Genomic DNA, 16,513 nt, shown 5'->3' on the forward strand with positions numbered 1-16,513 from the left:
TTGTGTCATCTGCAGCAAAAAAATAAAGTGTGAAGTGTTAGTGGTGCTGACGCATACTGCATGCCTGTGTGTGTTTTTGTTGCTGTTCATGCACGATGGCGTGTATTCAGCTGCGGCTTGTAAACTGCAGCGTGTTCCTGTAAACACCTGATAAACTGCGTGTTGAAAGTCTAAGATTCTGTGAGTCTGCGTGTTTATTGGTGTTGATGGACGTGTGTGTGTTTATGTTTGCATGTTTGTGCCGCTTCGTCAGTGTTCCGCCGAGCCACAAAACAAACAGTCACTCAGTGCAAACAACAACATGTAGTGTTCAGTGTGTTGTTGATGTGGGCCGACGCCTGGTTTAACTAAATGAAAAGCTGAGAGTCAAGAGCTGTGAGGAAACATATGGTCATGTTGTTAGTACAAGCGTGAGATATATTGTGTCACAGTTTTCGGAGAAACTTTCAGGACCCACAGTTCAGTATATAAGGTTTCAAATCAAGTGATATATGTATTATTGTGTTCCGGGCAGCTGTTTATTGGACTTTATTTTAAGTGTGCTATTAAAATCAACGTGCTGACACTTGAAACTTAATACAGACAGATGATCCATCACAGGTCATCCATCTTTATTTTTTTCTGGGTCAAATTTGTCGTAAACATGATGTAATGCTGTTGCAAGCCTGCATTCCTTTGCCTAATGATGTGTTCAAGGAAGCACTGACATTGCACAACTAATAAAAAGCTAATAGGCTGCTTTAACAACAAACAAAAAAAAAATCTAGAAAAGTTGCATCTAGAAGCAAACAGTAAGCTATCACTGATGAATTTTGTCATATCTTACATCAAAAGTGCACCAGATTTTAAAAAATTTGAATGTCCTTGAACGCATCACCACTGAAAGTTCTCAAAACAGTCCCCCAACTCACAGCTGCGTTTCTTTGTGATCTTGGTGTTGTCGATGATGAATTTCATTTTGTATTTCATTGCCTTTTGTACAATGACTTAAGGAATTGTTTGTTTGAAAAGATAGAATTGAAAAACCCTGATTTGTTTTGGTTATCTGATTTTTAATATGGAATTTTTTATTGTAGCGAAATTTATAGGAGATGCTTGACAGCTAAGACAGAGAACATTGTATCCATCATAACGGGACATTTCCTCCATGTAAACTAAATGTTCTGAAATGTAACTGTACATTACGATATGTCATGTGGCCATCTTGGTTATTTTTGTCTAGTGTCTTGTAAGCCCATATGGGCTGGGCACCATAAAGGTTAAGGTCACTTAAATAAACAATTCAATCAATCAATCAATCAATCCACAGGATGTAACCTCACAAAAAAACCCAGAGATGATAAATGACTATAAGAAACTGTTAATTTCATGAATCTCTTCAAGTTAATTCTTATGGAAAGTGAATAAAGTCTTTGCACAGCTGAACATGCAACAGGTGCATCAGAGGAAAGCACAACTTGAATAAAAAACTTGTAAACTAATAAATATTCCAGCAGTAAGTGAAGAGTTTTTCATTTCCATGCAAGATAGTAATAGAAACAGAATAAAACCAATAACTGCCTGGAAGAAAATCAGTGAAAAAATGAAGAATAGGCAGTGATGTAAATGTGCAACCGTGCAAATTAAAGTTACTAAATTAAAGTTTTCAGTTTTCAGTCAGAAATTTGTAAAAAAAAAATGAACATAATGTTCAAGTTGGTGTAAAATAGTGTTCATAATGTGCAGCCACTACATGACATGTGGTATCAGTATTTATATGTGTGTGTGTGTGTGTGTGTGTGTGTGTACCTGTCGTGGCAGTGTGTATGCCGTCCACATAGGCATTGCCAGCTCTTTGTTGTATCCGCTGATGAACTCCACGTGATGAAGCAAACTGTAGTGAGTGTCAAACATCACGGCTGGACGACCAAACGGCAGATGAGTGCTGTCTGCATAAAGAAACACACACACACACACACACACACACACACACACACAGTTACTTCCACTGACCGACAGAAAGATGTTTCAGCTTAGATGCCTCTACACTGTGTAAAGCTTCTCTCTCTGTGTTTTGTTTTTTTACAGTTCCTACTGTTCACCACTAGAGGTCATAAAAGTTATAGATTATAAAATGTCTTTTTAAACTTGCAGAAACTGATTTTTTGGCCACTCTGCCATAGAGCTGGACAATATGGAAAAAATCAAATGTCACAATATTTTTGACTATATATCTCGTCGTAGGGATGACTATTGATGACACAATGAGCTTTTTGATAACTAATTATAAATAATATGGATATAATGACTAAGTGTGTAAAGGTAAATAATAGAACAACTAGAACAGTCTGGTAAGTTCAGAAAAATACATCACTTTACCGTAACACAGCCTTTAAAACCAGGAAAAGAAAACACTTATGCCAAAAATCTAAGACAATATCTAGTCTCATATCATGATTGATTTATATAAATGTCAATATGGTGCTCAGCCCTACATGGCCACTCACATGAACAAGTACTGAACATGACGCTACTACTGTTTTTTTCTTTATGATTTAAAAAAATTGTTATTTTCTTTCCATTTTATCTTGATTTTATTGGATGTATTTTGTGTTCAATGTGGACCCCAGGAAGAGTATCTGTTGCCTAGTGTAACGGCTAATGGGGATCCTAATAAACTAAACTAAACACTGACATACAGACAGGTGACGTACACACATGCACATCCACGTAAACATGCATTCAAATATACTTTCAGCCTCCTTGGGTGAAAACTGTGGCGGCCAAAGGATGGGACCAACTGACCAACCAGCAGAGTGAGCTATAGAGCTGCTGGTCGCAGCTAAAAACCTGAATATATGAGTGGAGAAACATAACGAATGCAGATGCTTCCACACAGGTGCACTGCATGGTACAATTAAGCAATTAACGTCCAATCATGCTCTTTGGCAAGAGGAAAAGATCTAAGTGACTTTGAAAGAGGGTTTATTGTTGGGGCACGAATGGCAGGAGCTTCAGTCACAAAGACTGTTCACCTGGCTCGTGTTTCAAGAGGAACAGTAACTAAAGTGACATCTGCATTTAGATTTATGGGAAAGACATCAGTATAAAGGGGCAGAAAATTGTGGTCAACAGTGCACATTTTATGACCGTGGTGCTCGTGCATTAGTGTGATATGTAAGGAAAATGAAGAAGAAAATACACATTTGGGTAGAGACTTGATAATCAAGTGATGTCTGGGAACAACTCCTTGATCAACAAGATGCCAACTGTGTGTCTTTCCTGCCTTTGACCCCTGCTGATTTTGACCTTTTTGATCCTGTCTGAATGCAGCACCCCACCCTGTTTTTGCCCCCTTGATTTCACCTACCTGAGAGCCCCCCCCCCCCCCCCCCCCCCCCTTTACTATACCGCCTTGATCTTGTATGCAAATGCCCTACCTCCCTACCTTTTGGTTACCAATTGTTTGATCTTACAGTATAAAGTGTTTCCATCCCTTCTGCTCTGGGTCAGTAAGCTCACCGCATTTCCAGAATGCTATTAAATCACTTCCACCACAGCAAACTTTGAACAAGGACTTGAGTGATTTTCTTCAACAAAAAAACAGAAGAGAAGCTCTTTCTCAGGTGACAGGACGTGATCAGACTGTCAGCAAGAGTCACCACATCTCAACCCAGTTGAACACCTATGGGAGATTTTGGACTGACGTGTCAGACAACGTTCTCCACCACCATCATCAAAACACCAAATGAGGGAATATCTTTTTGAAGAATGGTGTTCATCCCTCCAGAAGAGTTCAGGGACTGTAGAATCAATGCTAAGGTGCAATGAAGCTGTTCTGGTGGTTCAACAACTTACTAAGACACTTTATGTTGGTTTTTCCTTTAATTTGTCACCCGTCTGTATCATCACTTTTTAAGTTGGTATGTTAAACTTGTTAGCTAACAGTTGCTTATTTCCACATCCAGCAGTTACGGAGCAACATTATTATTCATTTGGAGTCGTGTTTCTGTCCACCTGGTGAATGTAAGTCCAATATTCACTCTCTTTTAGCTCTGTTTTTGCTCTCTACCAACTCCTGAGGGAAATATCTGGCTCTTTAGCTGCTAAATGCTCCACTATGTTCACCAGCTAGTCTACAGCTAACTGTGTCTGTTTGCCGTTTGGTGCTGAGCAGGTAGTGTACAGCGGCTTTTAAGAGCTTTGTCTCTGAAAACAGCTGCCTGCTGTAGAGATAAGAGTAGAGACAGCAGCCGGACAGATAAACAATGACCTGTAACTCACTATAAAGCTCTGTAAAGCCGAGAGGAGCTGCAGAGTCACTGATAATTCTCTGTTCGTTCATGACTACGAGCCACGACTTACACATTACACACTGACAGTGAATACATTGTTATTATAAAAAATATAGCTGCTTTAAAAACAATAGAAACTGGGAAAAAAAGTGGAAAACTGGAACACCACCTCAGCACTGCAATAACAACAAATCAATTAACAAGTTGGAGAAAGTTGCATTAAACCAGAAGTCACCTGTGACAATTAATGAGGATGGAAAATTCTAAGATAACGGTCAAATACTTAATTAACATGTTTTAAACAGGTTGTAGGCAAAGAAGTAATTTTTTCTCTTTGGCTGTCAGTCATTTGGTTTAATATGAGTGTGCAGTCTAGAAGAATCTCCCTGCAGTAACATGCAGTTAGACAAAGAATTGATTGTCTTTAGTGGTCACTGACATACAGCTGTCCAGTGGTCCAGTGTTCCTGTTGCAGCATTAACATACAAAGTTATTCATCCTTACAGACTGACGTGTAAAAGAAACCTACTGTAGCTGTAGAGTCCATCTGGTGCATGACCAAAGCCTCCAATGATCTGCTCCACTTTGTTCTGTGACAGAAAAACACACAAGATGTTTTTTTATGTTTTTCTGCCACCTTGTGGACAAATATTTAATTGGAGCCAGCTGTAAATAGTGTACAAATAGTGTACAGCTCAATCTTATCTGATGTTAGAAAAAGATATTTTGCAACGTCACAGTCCTCTGCTGACCTCATCGTCGCAGCTGCAGCCGAGGTCATGGGTCACAGTGATCTGACCAGAGTCAGACACGGGAGACGGAGGCGTCACTTCCTCTGGCATGGTGGGTTGGTACGGCGGCTCCTTCAGCATGTCGTTCAGGCTGCCGTATGTACCATTGTTTGGGGCCGGTCTCAGTCCTAACAAGTCTATGACAGCGAGTTGATCGAAAAAAAAATCTTTGAATCGGTAAATGTTGGGGAATAATCGACCAGGTTTCATCTTGTTGTGAGAAAAACATCACAATTGTTTCATATATACATATTAACTGAAGTACATGACTGATGTACTGACCGTGCAGACTGTTTATTTCTTTTATTAAACTACACAAAACAAAGACTAAAACCATAATTTCAGCAACTATTTATTTAACCACATGTTACAAAAAACATGTTTTTTAGGATATGTGGCTCAGAATTTATCCTATGAAAATGTTTTGCAGGATATACTAATTGTAACAGTTTGGCGGTCCTGTCCAATCAGTATATCAATGATAAAAAACCATCATCATATTATAAAATTGGTTTACAAAATATTTTTTACTACCAAAATTACAGGAATTTAAACATAAATGATTAAATTAACATAAAATAAACAAAAAAAATAACACAAAAAAATAGTCTCACCACACATGACGTTGTATAATTCTATATTTTCAAACTCTGGCACTTTTTTCTGGAACTTAAAGCTCGGACCATGGCCCATGAAGATCGTCTGCCAGAAAGATAAAAGAGAAGTGTACACATTAAAACAAAGAAAGGTGTAGTACTTTTGTAAATCAGTGGCAAAATGCATAGATTTTGTAATATGCTTTTAGTTCTTAAACAGCAGCTGGACTAAAAGGTTGCTGTGTGATACATCAGAAGCAGTTTGCAGATGATGTCGTGGTGATTTCTGCAGCACAATAACATTTTAACTTCCTGTTTAAGAGTCACATGGTGTGGGTTTATCAGGTACTTTAGTTTTTCAGTAAAGATCATTGTGGTTAGCATGAGGAACCTTTAAAATACGCTTTTGATTTTGTTCTGGAGCCATATGTTGAGTTTCAAAACATCTACAGTGAAATGGGAGTAAATAAAATTTTGGGGGTTTTATTGGGTTTATCTCAAAAAGACATCAGGTGAAATGCAATAATCTAGCAAACACAGGGGTGTGTTATTATATACAGTACAGTGCAAACATTATAAGGCTGGTATAGTATGATACGGAAGCTAAAAAGAGGCATAATGATAATGTTAAAGAAACTGTGAAACAACACAGTACCCTCATGCTGGTTATCTTGTTGTCGAAGCCGTGGTCACCAAAGAATCCACACCGAGTCCTCAATTTTTCTGGCATTTTCCTGAAACAAGTACAAAAATATCATTTCAAAAATATTTTCTAATGATCAAACCGCAGTCTTTAACCAAAAATATTTTTTACTTTTAAAACCTTTTAAAACCTTTTTTAAACTACATTTAACAACCTGAGTCTATCACTGTACAGAGTACTGCATATTCAGCAGTAGAGTTATATCTTTATACTCTGTTCTTATTGGTTTATTTTATCGTTATTTTATATATTCTTTATTTTATTTAGTCCATTTTAGTTATTGTATATGGAGAACAGAGGCTGTTGTATTTCTTTATGGTAATTACACATATGTAATAATTATTGAAACATCACTTGTAACAGAGTCAGTTCTTAAGAGGCTACCTGGCGATGTGCCACTTCCTCTCCATCAGCAGGTGGACGTCCTCGATCCTGCGGTTGTTGGCGTAGTGAAGCCTCTTGGGTAAATCTTGCTTCAGGTACGGCTTGAAGTGCTGAGTCGGCATTTTACACTGAAACAACAAAGATTGAGGTGAATGACCTGACCTCTCTCTCTCTCTCACTTTCTCTCTGGCCTTGTTTACACCTGGTATTAAGGTCCGTCTCGGGTGATCCGATCACAAGTGGACAGCTCTAAATACAGGTGTGAGATCCGATCACTCAGACCACATTCAGAGGTGGTCTGGGCCACATTCATTTAACAGTGTAAACGCAATGTGTCCTGGACCACATTTAAGGACTGTGAAATTGAATTACTGCCTCCTGTGTTCAACTTGTTTGATAACAGGATAAAGAAATGCATTATTTTGTTTTTCTGTTTTAAGAACATAATCCACCTCCCGTTTTTTCCTGTTTCCCGTTCCCCGAACCCGTTTTCCTCATCAAAGATTAACGTTGCTGAATAGTTTCTTCTTTCCTGTCAAGTTGATAACTACAGTTTTTCGTTTTGTTGCGCTGCTCGACATAATGAGCTCAGGATTTATCAGGACACAGAATATTAATTAACATTAGATCCTGACCGTTCCTGTCGGCGTTTTAAATAATTAAGTTATGCTGCTGTGCCTCGTGTGTCAATGCACACAGCGTCTCTCAATGGGGAGATCGCTGCATATAACTCTATATTTGTTATATATATACAGTACTGTGCAAAAGTTTTAGGCAGCCTAGATGTTTAGATTCTTATCCATTGTGCAATACCATCAGGGAGGTGTCTGATCGGTCCCAAATTTATTCATGACTTGACAATGACCCCGAGCGTACAGCTAGAGTCATAAACAACTATTCTCAAGAAGAAGAAGAAGAAGAAGGCTGCTCATATTCAGTCTGTCTGTGAGATAATCCCGCCCTTCGTTGTGACAGAAAAGTCACACAACAAAACAAAAACACAACACAGAGACTCTGGATGTGTAGAGAGGCTACAGCACGAGTGAGTTACACAATCACTGAACATTCATTTCCAGCGGACGAGGAAGCAAACACACTGAATTTAAGGAATTCTGACCCTAGTATACTACAATGTAGTAACTATTACATTTATTACATCTTTTTACCTGAAAACAAACTTAATTTTATTTTTAATTTAATTTATATTATTAACTTAATTTAGAGCATCGTTTTGTAGAACCTCTTCCAACTTGCACCAAATGCAAAAGCTCCTATCTGCACTTTACGATGCATTAATATCTATAACACATAATATAATAATATAGTCCAAAAACAGTGTTTTATGTATTGGGTATCCTTAATAAATAGCATTCTGCAAGAAAACAAGTTTTTTTTAGTTTTCTCAAAAAAGCGCATTTTTCAGATCGGAGGTTTTGCTCTTCGGCCGTCGATATGATTTTCGTGTGGGGACACAATGCATTGTACATTTGTTTATCCTGTTATCAAACAAGTTGAACACAGTGTTGGACGGAGGGTACACTGACCCCCGCTCCTCCCACACGTTAAAAACAACAACTTATTTGGTCTTTGCAAACAGAAATGATGTATGTGTTTATTTGCACGTAGAGCACGGAAGTGAAATCCGATCACAAGTGGGCACTCGAGATGCATGTTAATACCAGGTGTAAACAGACGTATTTAGAGCTGTCCACTTGTGATTGGATCACCCAAGACGCATGTTAATGCCAGGTGTAAACAGAGCCTCCCTCTCTCTCTCTCTCTCTCTCTCTCTCCCACACAGACAAACACAGGCAACACTGGCCAGTTTGAGAAATTACAGGAAAAACAGTCGACTGAGTTTGTTGTATTATGATACTTACAGTGAGGTTTGCAACCACAACTTTGGGGTCATCTGGAAAAGGAGAAAACATCAAGTTAAGATGATTTGACAGCTGATGTGGTCTTCTCTTAAAACCAGTAATCATCATCTTACATGTGGTGGATTTGGGGTCGCGGGGTCGTATTCTGCCCAGCGAGCCGGGGATCAGCGTGATCTCGTCTATGTTGAGCGGGTAGCTGCTGAGAAACTCTGTCCTGTCACAGTGGGCCTCCTCCATACCTGAGAGACAGAAGCGAAGGCGTTTACTGTTATTGAAAGGGTCAGTTCACCTAAAAGTAACACGTTTTCTCATCTTCTTTTCTGTTCACGCTGAGAGTTTTGGATTTAAATACCAATATTTTGACATATCTGCCTCTGAAACTTACTCTGAATATACAGTAGGTGGGTGTGACTTTGTTTGTGCTCCTCAAAGTGTAGAAAAATAAAAAATTTGAGCCTGAACTTAACAGTAACATAGAGAAACATCGTCCCACTTAGAGAATCTCAACACTATTTCTTTGGTAGAAAGTAGTTCCAATAAAAACTGACTGTAATGTCAATCAGATGACTGGATTGCCTTCTAGGTATAAAGTATTTACAATAAGTATAGTATATATAATAGGTAGGTAGAATAGATAGAATAGATCACCCAGAGAGGTAAAAAAAAAACATGCAGATTTACAAAAACTTGCAAAATATGCTGAAACATATAAAGAATATGGATCGAAAGGGGAATGCAGTTATTACCATTTGTAAGTAAGTAAGTAAGTTAACTTTATTTATAAAGCACCTTTCAAAACCAGAGTTACAAGGTGCTTTACAATGAAAATAAAAACCAGAGAAAAATAAAATAGAATAAAAATAAGAATAAATAAAAAGTGTAACAACACATAATATCAATGTAAAAACAATAAAAGCATAATAACGACACAGAAGTCAGATACAACAATAAAAACAGTGAAAGCAACACAGATCACAGAGAGTGATCAGATATTACGCAATAAAGTGCTTACGAAACAGGTGAGTTTTGAAGAGCTTCTTAAAACTGTTGACTGACTCTGCATTTTTTATTACTAAAGGAAGGTGGTTCCAGAGGGGGGGTAGGGGGGCCACAACCGCGAAAGCACGGTCACCCTTGGTCACACAGCCGGACGGTACTGATCAGCAGACCTCAGTGATCTCACCGTGGTCAGGGGACACAGTAATTCAGATATATAGGTTGGGGCCAGTCTGTGTAGTGCCTTATAGGTAATTAAAAGAATTTTAAAATCAATTCTACAATCTATTGGTAACCAATGTAGGTTGGCCAACACAGGTGAGACGTGTGCCCTACACTGTGTATTAGTTAACGGTCTGGCTGCCGCATTTTGGACCAACTGGAGACGAGACACAGAAGAACAACTCAGGGCTGTGAACAGTGAATTGCAATAGTCAAGACGGGAGGACTTTGTGCAGATATTATTATGTAAAATGTAAATAAACATATAGACACAGGAATAAAGTTTGACATTAAATAGATTAAAGGTATGAGCAAGCAGTGTTCATTATATTGGAGACATGTTAAAGTATGTCTTTTTGTAATTTGGGAAGGTTTTTTGAAACCTGATTGTATTTAAATGTATTTTAAAAACTTCCCAGACATGGTAGAGCAATACAATGAGTCTGTTTTTTGGGGATTGTCTGTATTTGAGTCTCGCCAGCTGTGAAGGTGATACCGGGCTCGTACCGTGGTCTCCTACGATGATGACATTGACACAGCGATGCAGGTTCATCTGCTTCAGACCGTTCATCAGCTGACCGATGATGTTATCGATGTCCCTCAGCGGGTTGTCCAGCTAAACACAGAACCAAACAGGATAAAACACAAAAATAAATGCACTGAGGTGACTGACAGTTTTAAAAATGTAATGACGTGATACTTGAAACTCCCGTCTCACACTCACCTCGCTGCTGAGCGGTCCTAGTCGATGTCCGAAGGTGTCAGGCTGCTCTGAGTGGACGGCGTAAACATACGGCCTGGAAACACAGCAGACACAGGAAAAACTTTTTAAGCATGATAAAAGATAAAACCCATCGCTTGGCTTCTTTTATCAACTCACTGAAACTAAGAAACACATCACCTGCTGCCTCACTACACTATAAATACACTTATCAGCCCATTGACCCCTTCACTGACCCCGCATCTGCTCTACACTCAGAATACTTTATCTTCAACAGACACTGACACTCCAATATAAATATAAGACCACTTACACTCCATGTAAGAACAACAATTATCTTTTAAATTCCCCTCAAGACATGTATTAAGACGTATAAAAATACTCTGATCTCCTTCTTCCCCCTGCAAAAATCCAGAATCTATGATTATGTAAATATTGTTCATTTCAAAAGTTGAACTGCTGGACACCAGATGTCTCCTCCTTCACTGAGAAGTTTGTTCTCAGTGTTTGTGCACTGGAGGCTTCATGTTCCCACATCACACTTGTGTAAGTTGCATACTGGACCACGATTGGCTCCAAACTAGTTGTAAAGTCACAAATCCTGCTCGTAGGTTCATATCGATGAATGAAGAGCAAAACCTCCGATCTGAAAAATGCACTTTTTTGAGAAAACTAAAAAAAAAACTTGTTTTCTTGTAGAATGCTATTTGTTAAGGATACCCAACACATAATACACTGTTTTTGGACTATATTATTATATTATGTGTTATAGATATTAATGCATCGTAAAGTGCAGATAGGAGCTTTTGCACTTGGTGCAAGTTGGAAGAGGTTCTACAAAACAATGCTCTAAATTAAGTTAATAATTAAAATTAAATTAAAAATAAAATTAAGTTTGTTTTCAGGTAAAAAGATGTAGTAAATGTAATAGTTACTACATTGTAGTATACGAGGGTCAGAATTCCTTAAATTCAGTGTATTTGCTTCCTCGTCCGCTGGAAATGAATGTTCAGTGATTGTGTAACTCACTCGTGCTGTAGCCTCTCTACACATCCAGAGACTCTGTGTTGTGTTTTTGTTTTGTTGTGTGACTTTTCTGTCACAACGAAGGGCGGGATTATCTCACAGACAGACTGAATATGAGCAGCCTTCTTCTTCTTCTTCTTGTTGAGAATAGTTGTTTATGACTCTAGCTGTACGCTCGGGGTCATTGTCAAGTCATGAATAAATTTGGGACCGATCAGACACCTCCCTGATGGTATTGCACAATGGATAAGAATCTAAACATCTAGGCTGCCTAAAACTTTTGCACAGTACTGTATATATATAACAAATATAGAGTTATATGCAGCGATCTCCCCATTGAGAGACGCTGTGTGCATTGACACACGAGGCACAGCAGCATAACTTAATTATTTAAAACGCCGACAGGAATGGTCAGGATCTAATGTTAATTAATATTCTGTGTCCTGATAAATCCTGAGCTCATTATGTCGAGCAGCGCAACAAAACGAAAAACTGTAGTTATCAACTTGACAGGAAAGAAGAAACTATTCAGCAACGTTAATCTTTGATGAGGAAAACGGGTTAGGGGAACGGGGAAAACAGGAAAAAAGGGGAGGTGGATTATGTTCTTTTAATTTTATCTCACAGACAGACTGAATATGAGCAGCCTTCCTTGTTCTCATCATCCAAAGTGAAATCCGCCAATCAGAAAATTCTGCAGATAGGAGGTTTTGTGCTTTGGCCATCGATGTGATGAAGTTATGAAAAGAAAAAGATGGCTGGATATTATGATTTTTCTAGTCTGCGCCCTTTGGAAATTAAAGATATTCCAGTAGAGCCCCAGATTAAAAATATAGACCTGGAAATGTGCAGAATATGTCCTCTTTAAACATGCAACGGACTAAAAATAAGGAACATTTCAGGTGTGTTGACGCTTTAACTCCCAAGTAAGATGTTTAGATAACTGTGTTAAACTTCTTATTTATCTGATATCATTACTGGTAATCAGATAGATTTCAAACTTGAAACCAAATTATTTAAAAGTGTAAAAAAGGTCAAATTTATTTATTATTCCATATATATTATCATTAAACTTCAGCATATTTTTGTGATGCAGTGTAATAAAGTTACCCACAAAGCAAAGCTGGAGGAAATGTACTGTAGCCTGGAATAACAATAATATAAGAGATAGATAGATAATTAACATAATAACATTAACAATAACCGGATAATTAAGCTTTCCTTCCTCCAGAGTCCTGGTGTTGTGTATGTTGGCTCACCGCCACAATTTACTGGACACTTCAGTGGAACTGAGCCCTCGTTATTGTTATTAGTTCCACCTGTGCTTTTCCAGCCATTAACTGCCATTAAGTCATAATGTCTGCCATTAGACATGATTACAAGACGTTGATTGTTTTAAAAAAAACAAAAAAAAACACATTTCTCTCTTTCTTCAAGTCAAAAACCAAAGTTTTGAGAGCAGCAGGACTCACCTCTCAGCATCAGGCAAATGCAGCCAACGCAGGATGGTTAAAATCCTCCTTTCCAAAGGAATCACCCTGAAAAACACAACATGGAAATTAATGATTAAGAAGCACGGTGTTGTGGAAGAAAACTGAATAGTGTGGTTTGTCCTTAATTTAATATAGTAGTAATGTTATTTTGTGATGCTACTTGGTGCTTATGTACTGTCCGCTGGAAATGAATGTTCAGCTAGGTGGTATGCATTATACTTCTGACCTAACAATGCTCTCTTTGTGTGTTTATTGAGTGATCAGCAATTTCCCATTACAGTATCAAGTTTAAAAAATATGTGCTGCATGACACAAATGAAAGAGACCAAAGTTTCTTCACAGAGTTAAAAGAATAAACTGTTCTTATATGTCAAATAACTGGAAACACATTAAAATCAGTATCAATATATATAAAACCAGTCTAAAATCTGTCTTTTACCACTTTGCCGTCTAGTTTTCTTTCTGAAAATACTTGATTTTAACTCTTTTTTATGTTTTTTTGTTGTTGTTCTGGTTACATGAGGCTCTTGGTCATGAATTCTAATCAGAAGAGCTCAGTGACTCAACAAGCTGGTGTTTCGGGACGCTTTCAGCTTTCAATGGCCTCTGTTGTGTGTGAGTGTGTGTGTGTATGTGTGTGTGTGTGAGAGTATTGTCTTGTGTGTGTGTGTGTGTGTTAACATGTGTTTAGTTCTATTGTCTGTCAGTCTGAGGATGTGACGAATGCTCAGCCTCTGCTGCCCTCGTGAACATTAGGTCATGGAAACGCAAATGTCATCTGAAATCAATCTGTCTGCACAACCAACTTTAGTTAAAATCTGTAAAAAACAAGAATGATCAGCCACAGCCTTGGTGTATATCTGAAGGGAATTTAAATTTTTTTGGCATTTCAGAGTTTAAAAACCAGCCTGAAATGCTTGAATGGCCTGAAAACTGCATCTGTACAAACTGAGTTTGTCTTTATCAATTTAAACATGGCTCAAGGTTTTGGCTTTGAATTCAAATATCTTCTTATTTGGCTGTTTTAAAGGCTCATGAAGTGAATTTAAAGAAGACGTTTAGCTCTTTAGCTTTAACGCTACCGTATTTGAGTTGCTCAAATTTAATTCAGTCGCTATCTTAGCTAAATTTGTCTGGCAGTTGCCCTAAAATTGTACCAGATGTCTTCCAAGATGACAACAGCAATCATCACACATTTCCACTAATCAAAATGATAATCTGGAAGCATATATATTATTTGTAATGTTAAGATTTTAAAATTAAGATTATAAAATATATATGTGGCTCCATTAATAAGCAATAATAAGTCTTTAAGAGGTTTGTTTTAAGTTACCAGTTCAGTGTTCAGTTCATAGTCTGAAGCTATTGAAAAATATTCCAGTACTAACTTAAGTACCAAGGCCAGAAGAAAGTGGCTGCTTTCACTCCTTGTTCTTCTGCTGTGATCCAGATCTGTAACACAGAAAACAAAAAGGTTGATATTCTACTGCAGCTCATATATTGTGTACATTTACTATACGAGGGATGTGCAGAGGGTCCAGTATTTGTATTTGTATCTGTATTTGTTGAGGCAGCAAAATTATTTGTATTTATATTCAAATAAAAGTGGAAAGAGGTTTAAAAATCCTGTTTTTGTTTTTATTACGCTTTTAATTTTGGAAAATGAAAGTATTACAATAAGTGTTCATGAAGTGAAAACAAATAATTTTAAAAATATTTGTATGAAACAAAACACTATTTGTGCTTTAGACGAATAACGTATTTGTATTCGGACACACCCCTACTACATACTAATTGTCATTGAATACTGTTTTTGCTTTTAATACAAAAGAAATCAATTAATTTTATTAAATGAAAGCTTATACTCTTATTTTTATTGTCTTTATTTTATGTTATATTGTTTACTGTTATACTGTCTTAAAACAAGTGAACAATACAACATAATAGTCTGTTAGTCGGTTCCCAACAGGTGTTGATAAGTTAACAAAAGCGAGCTGTAAGATTCGGCCTTCAGCTTCTATTTCTCAGTAAACAGGCAGAGAAGAAAATTCCCAAAGGAAGAAAAGGAATAATAATTAAAAGACACCTGTTAGGATGACGAATATAGTATGTTCTGTGACAACACACCTGCATGTAAAAACACGATTTTTGATTTGTATACAGAATCTCTTTCAGTTTAGCAAACTGGGAGATCCGCATCTGCAAACGTGTACTCTGGATATCGCAATAAAACTCTGAAAGACAACTTGCTCTCTGTGAATTCATCTTAAATTTCCAAAGGGGAAAACTGTGCACAGACAGCTGGTCTTGGATCGACTGACAAACTCTGTATCCTCCCATCAAAACGGTGAGAAGACGGAGTGCTGGAGGCTGTTGAGTCTGACGCTGGATCTCAGAGAAACGTAAGGAATTCACATAACGTATTGTCTGGTAAGAAAAAATGGCCGCTCTATCAATCTAATGATCTGTGATAGCAAACAGATGGTTGGAGAAGGATAAGGGGCAGCCAGTAAATCCTGAATTGTGTTTAAAAAGACGAAGTAAAGTGAATTCTGTGATTGTTCTTGAATTATTTTAAACGAGAAGGAAACAAGGTCAGGATAGAGTAGACGGGTTTGCTTTCGAGGTGACGATGTACTGAAATTACTAATTCAGTCAAACGCCGTAGTGAGGATCCCAGAGGAAGAGGAGAAATAAAGCTGATGTAGAGAAGATCAGTCAGAGAGAAACAGACTTGTGATTCTTAAATTATTTGTTATTTCTTAAAAAGATAATCATTTGGAAAAGATCAAGCTGTGAAGTTGAGACATGTCGTAGATCAGACGTCATAAAAAAAAGAAAGAAAGAAAAGAAAAAATAAAATAAAAAGTGAAGTTTAAGAAGGAAAAGGGGGAAAAATAAAAAAATCAATAAAAAAAACAGGAAAATGCAGAAAATAAATTGCAAGAAATGTTGAAGAAACAACATTTATAATATGAGAAAGATCTGTTAACTAAGGAAACCAGAGAAGAGGGAAAAGCCGACAACTTGTCCAATATATAGAAGGTGAAAACAAGCAAAAGTAGTCTGTCTGTGTATGGAAGACAAAGTGATACAGTAGAATAAAAATAGAGTTTAAAACATAAGGATGATGATCTGAAATTTAAATGTAAAATATCCATTGTAAAACAACAACAACAACAACAACAACAAGGCAATTTAATGTGCTTTACTAAAATATTAAAAGTATTTAAGACAAAGTGCAAAAGAAACACATTATAAAATGATATAAATATAAATATGATTAAAATAGTTATTAAAGAGTTAAGAGAATATAATAAAATAAGCTAGTGCAAGTCTGCCTTGATTTAAGAGGACAGAGTTGCAGCAGAAAGCTGCAGTTTTAAAAAAAAACAACAGGAAGCTGAGCTGCTTTCAGCACAGAGAG

The 16,513-nt window shown here is 37.3% G+C and overlaps 1 protein-coding gene across 1 annotated transcript in view; it reads right to left on the bottom strand.

Moving 5' to 3' along the window:
- The window catches only part of LOC121912918 (ectonucleotide pyrophosphatase/phosphodiesterase family member 2), a 73,276-nt gene that overhangs the window by 39,206 nt on the left and 17,557 nt on the right, over positions 1 to 16,513 (bottom strand). Inside the window, exons 9-20 of the mRNA XM_042435470.1 lie at positions 14,483 to 14,538; positions 13,066 to 13,131; positions 10,571 to 10,643; positions 10,354 to 10,462; positions 8,742 to 8,867; positions 8,629 to 8,660; positions 6,749 to 6,876; positions 6,317 to 6,395; positions 5,680 to 5,767; positions 5,027 to 5,202; positions 4,804 to 4,864; positions 1,789 to 1,928 (exon numbers count right to left, since the gene is read on the bottom strand). Of these exons, the coding sequence (XP_042291404.1) occupies positions 1,789 to 1,928; positions 4,804 to 4,864; positions 5,027 to 5,202; positions 5,680 to 5,767; positions 6,317 to 6,395; positions 6,749 to 6,876; positions 8,629 to 8,660; positions 8,742 to 8,867; positions 10,354 to 10,462; positions 10,571 to 10,643; positions 13,066 to 13,131; positions 14,483 to 14,538 (1,134 nt within the window). The remainder of the gene's footprint in view (positions 1 to 1,788; positions 1,929 to 4,803; positions 4,865 to 5,026; positions 5,203 to 5,679; positions 5,768 to 6,316; positions 6,396 to 6,748; positions 6,877 to 8,628; positions 8,661 to 8,741; positions 8,868 to 10,353; positions 10,463 to 10,570; positions 10,644 to 13,065; positions 13,132 to 14,482; positions 14,539 to 16,513) is intronic.

Source organism: Thunnus maccoyii, chromosome 15 (assembly GCF_910596095.1).
Source record: "Thunnus maccoyii chromosome 15, fThuMac1.1, whole genome shotgun sequence".
Lineage (NCBI taxonomy): Eukaryota > Metazoa > Chordata > Actinopteri > Scombriformes > Scombridae > Thunnus > Thunnus maccoyii.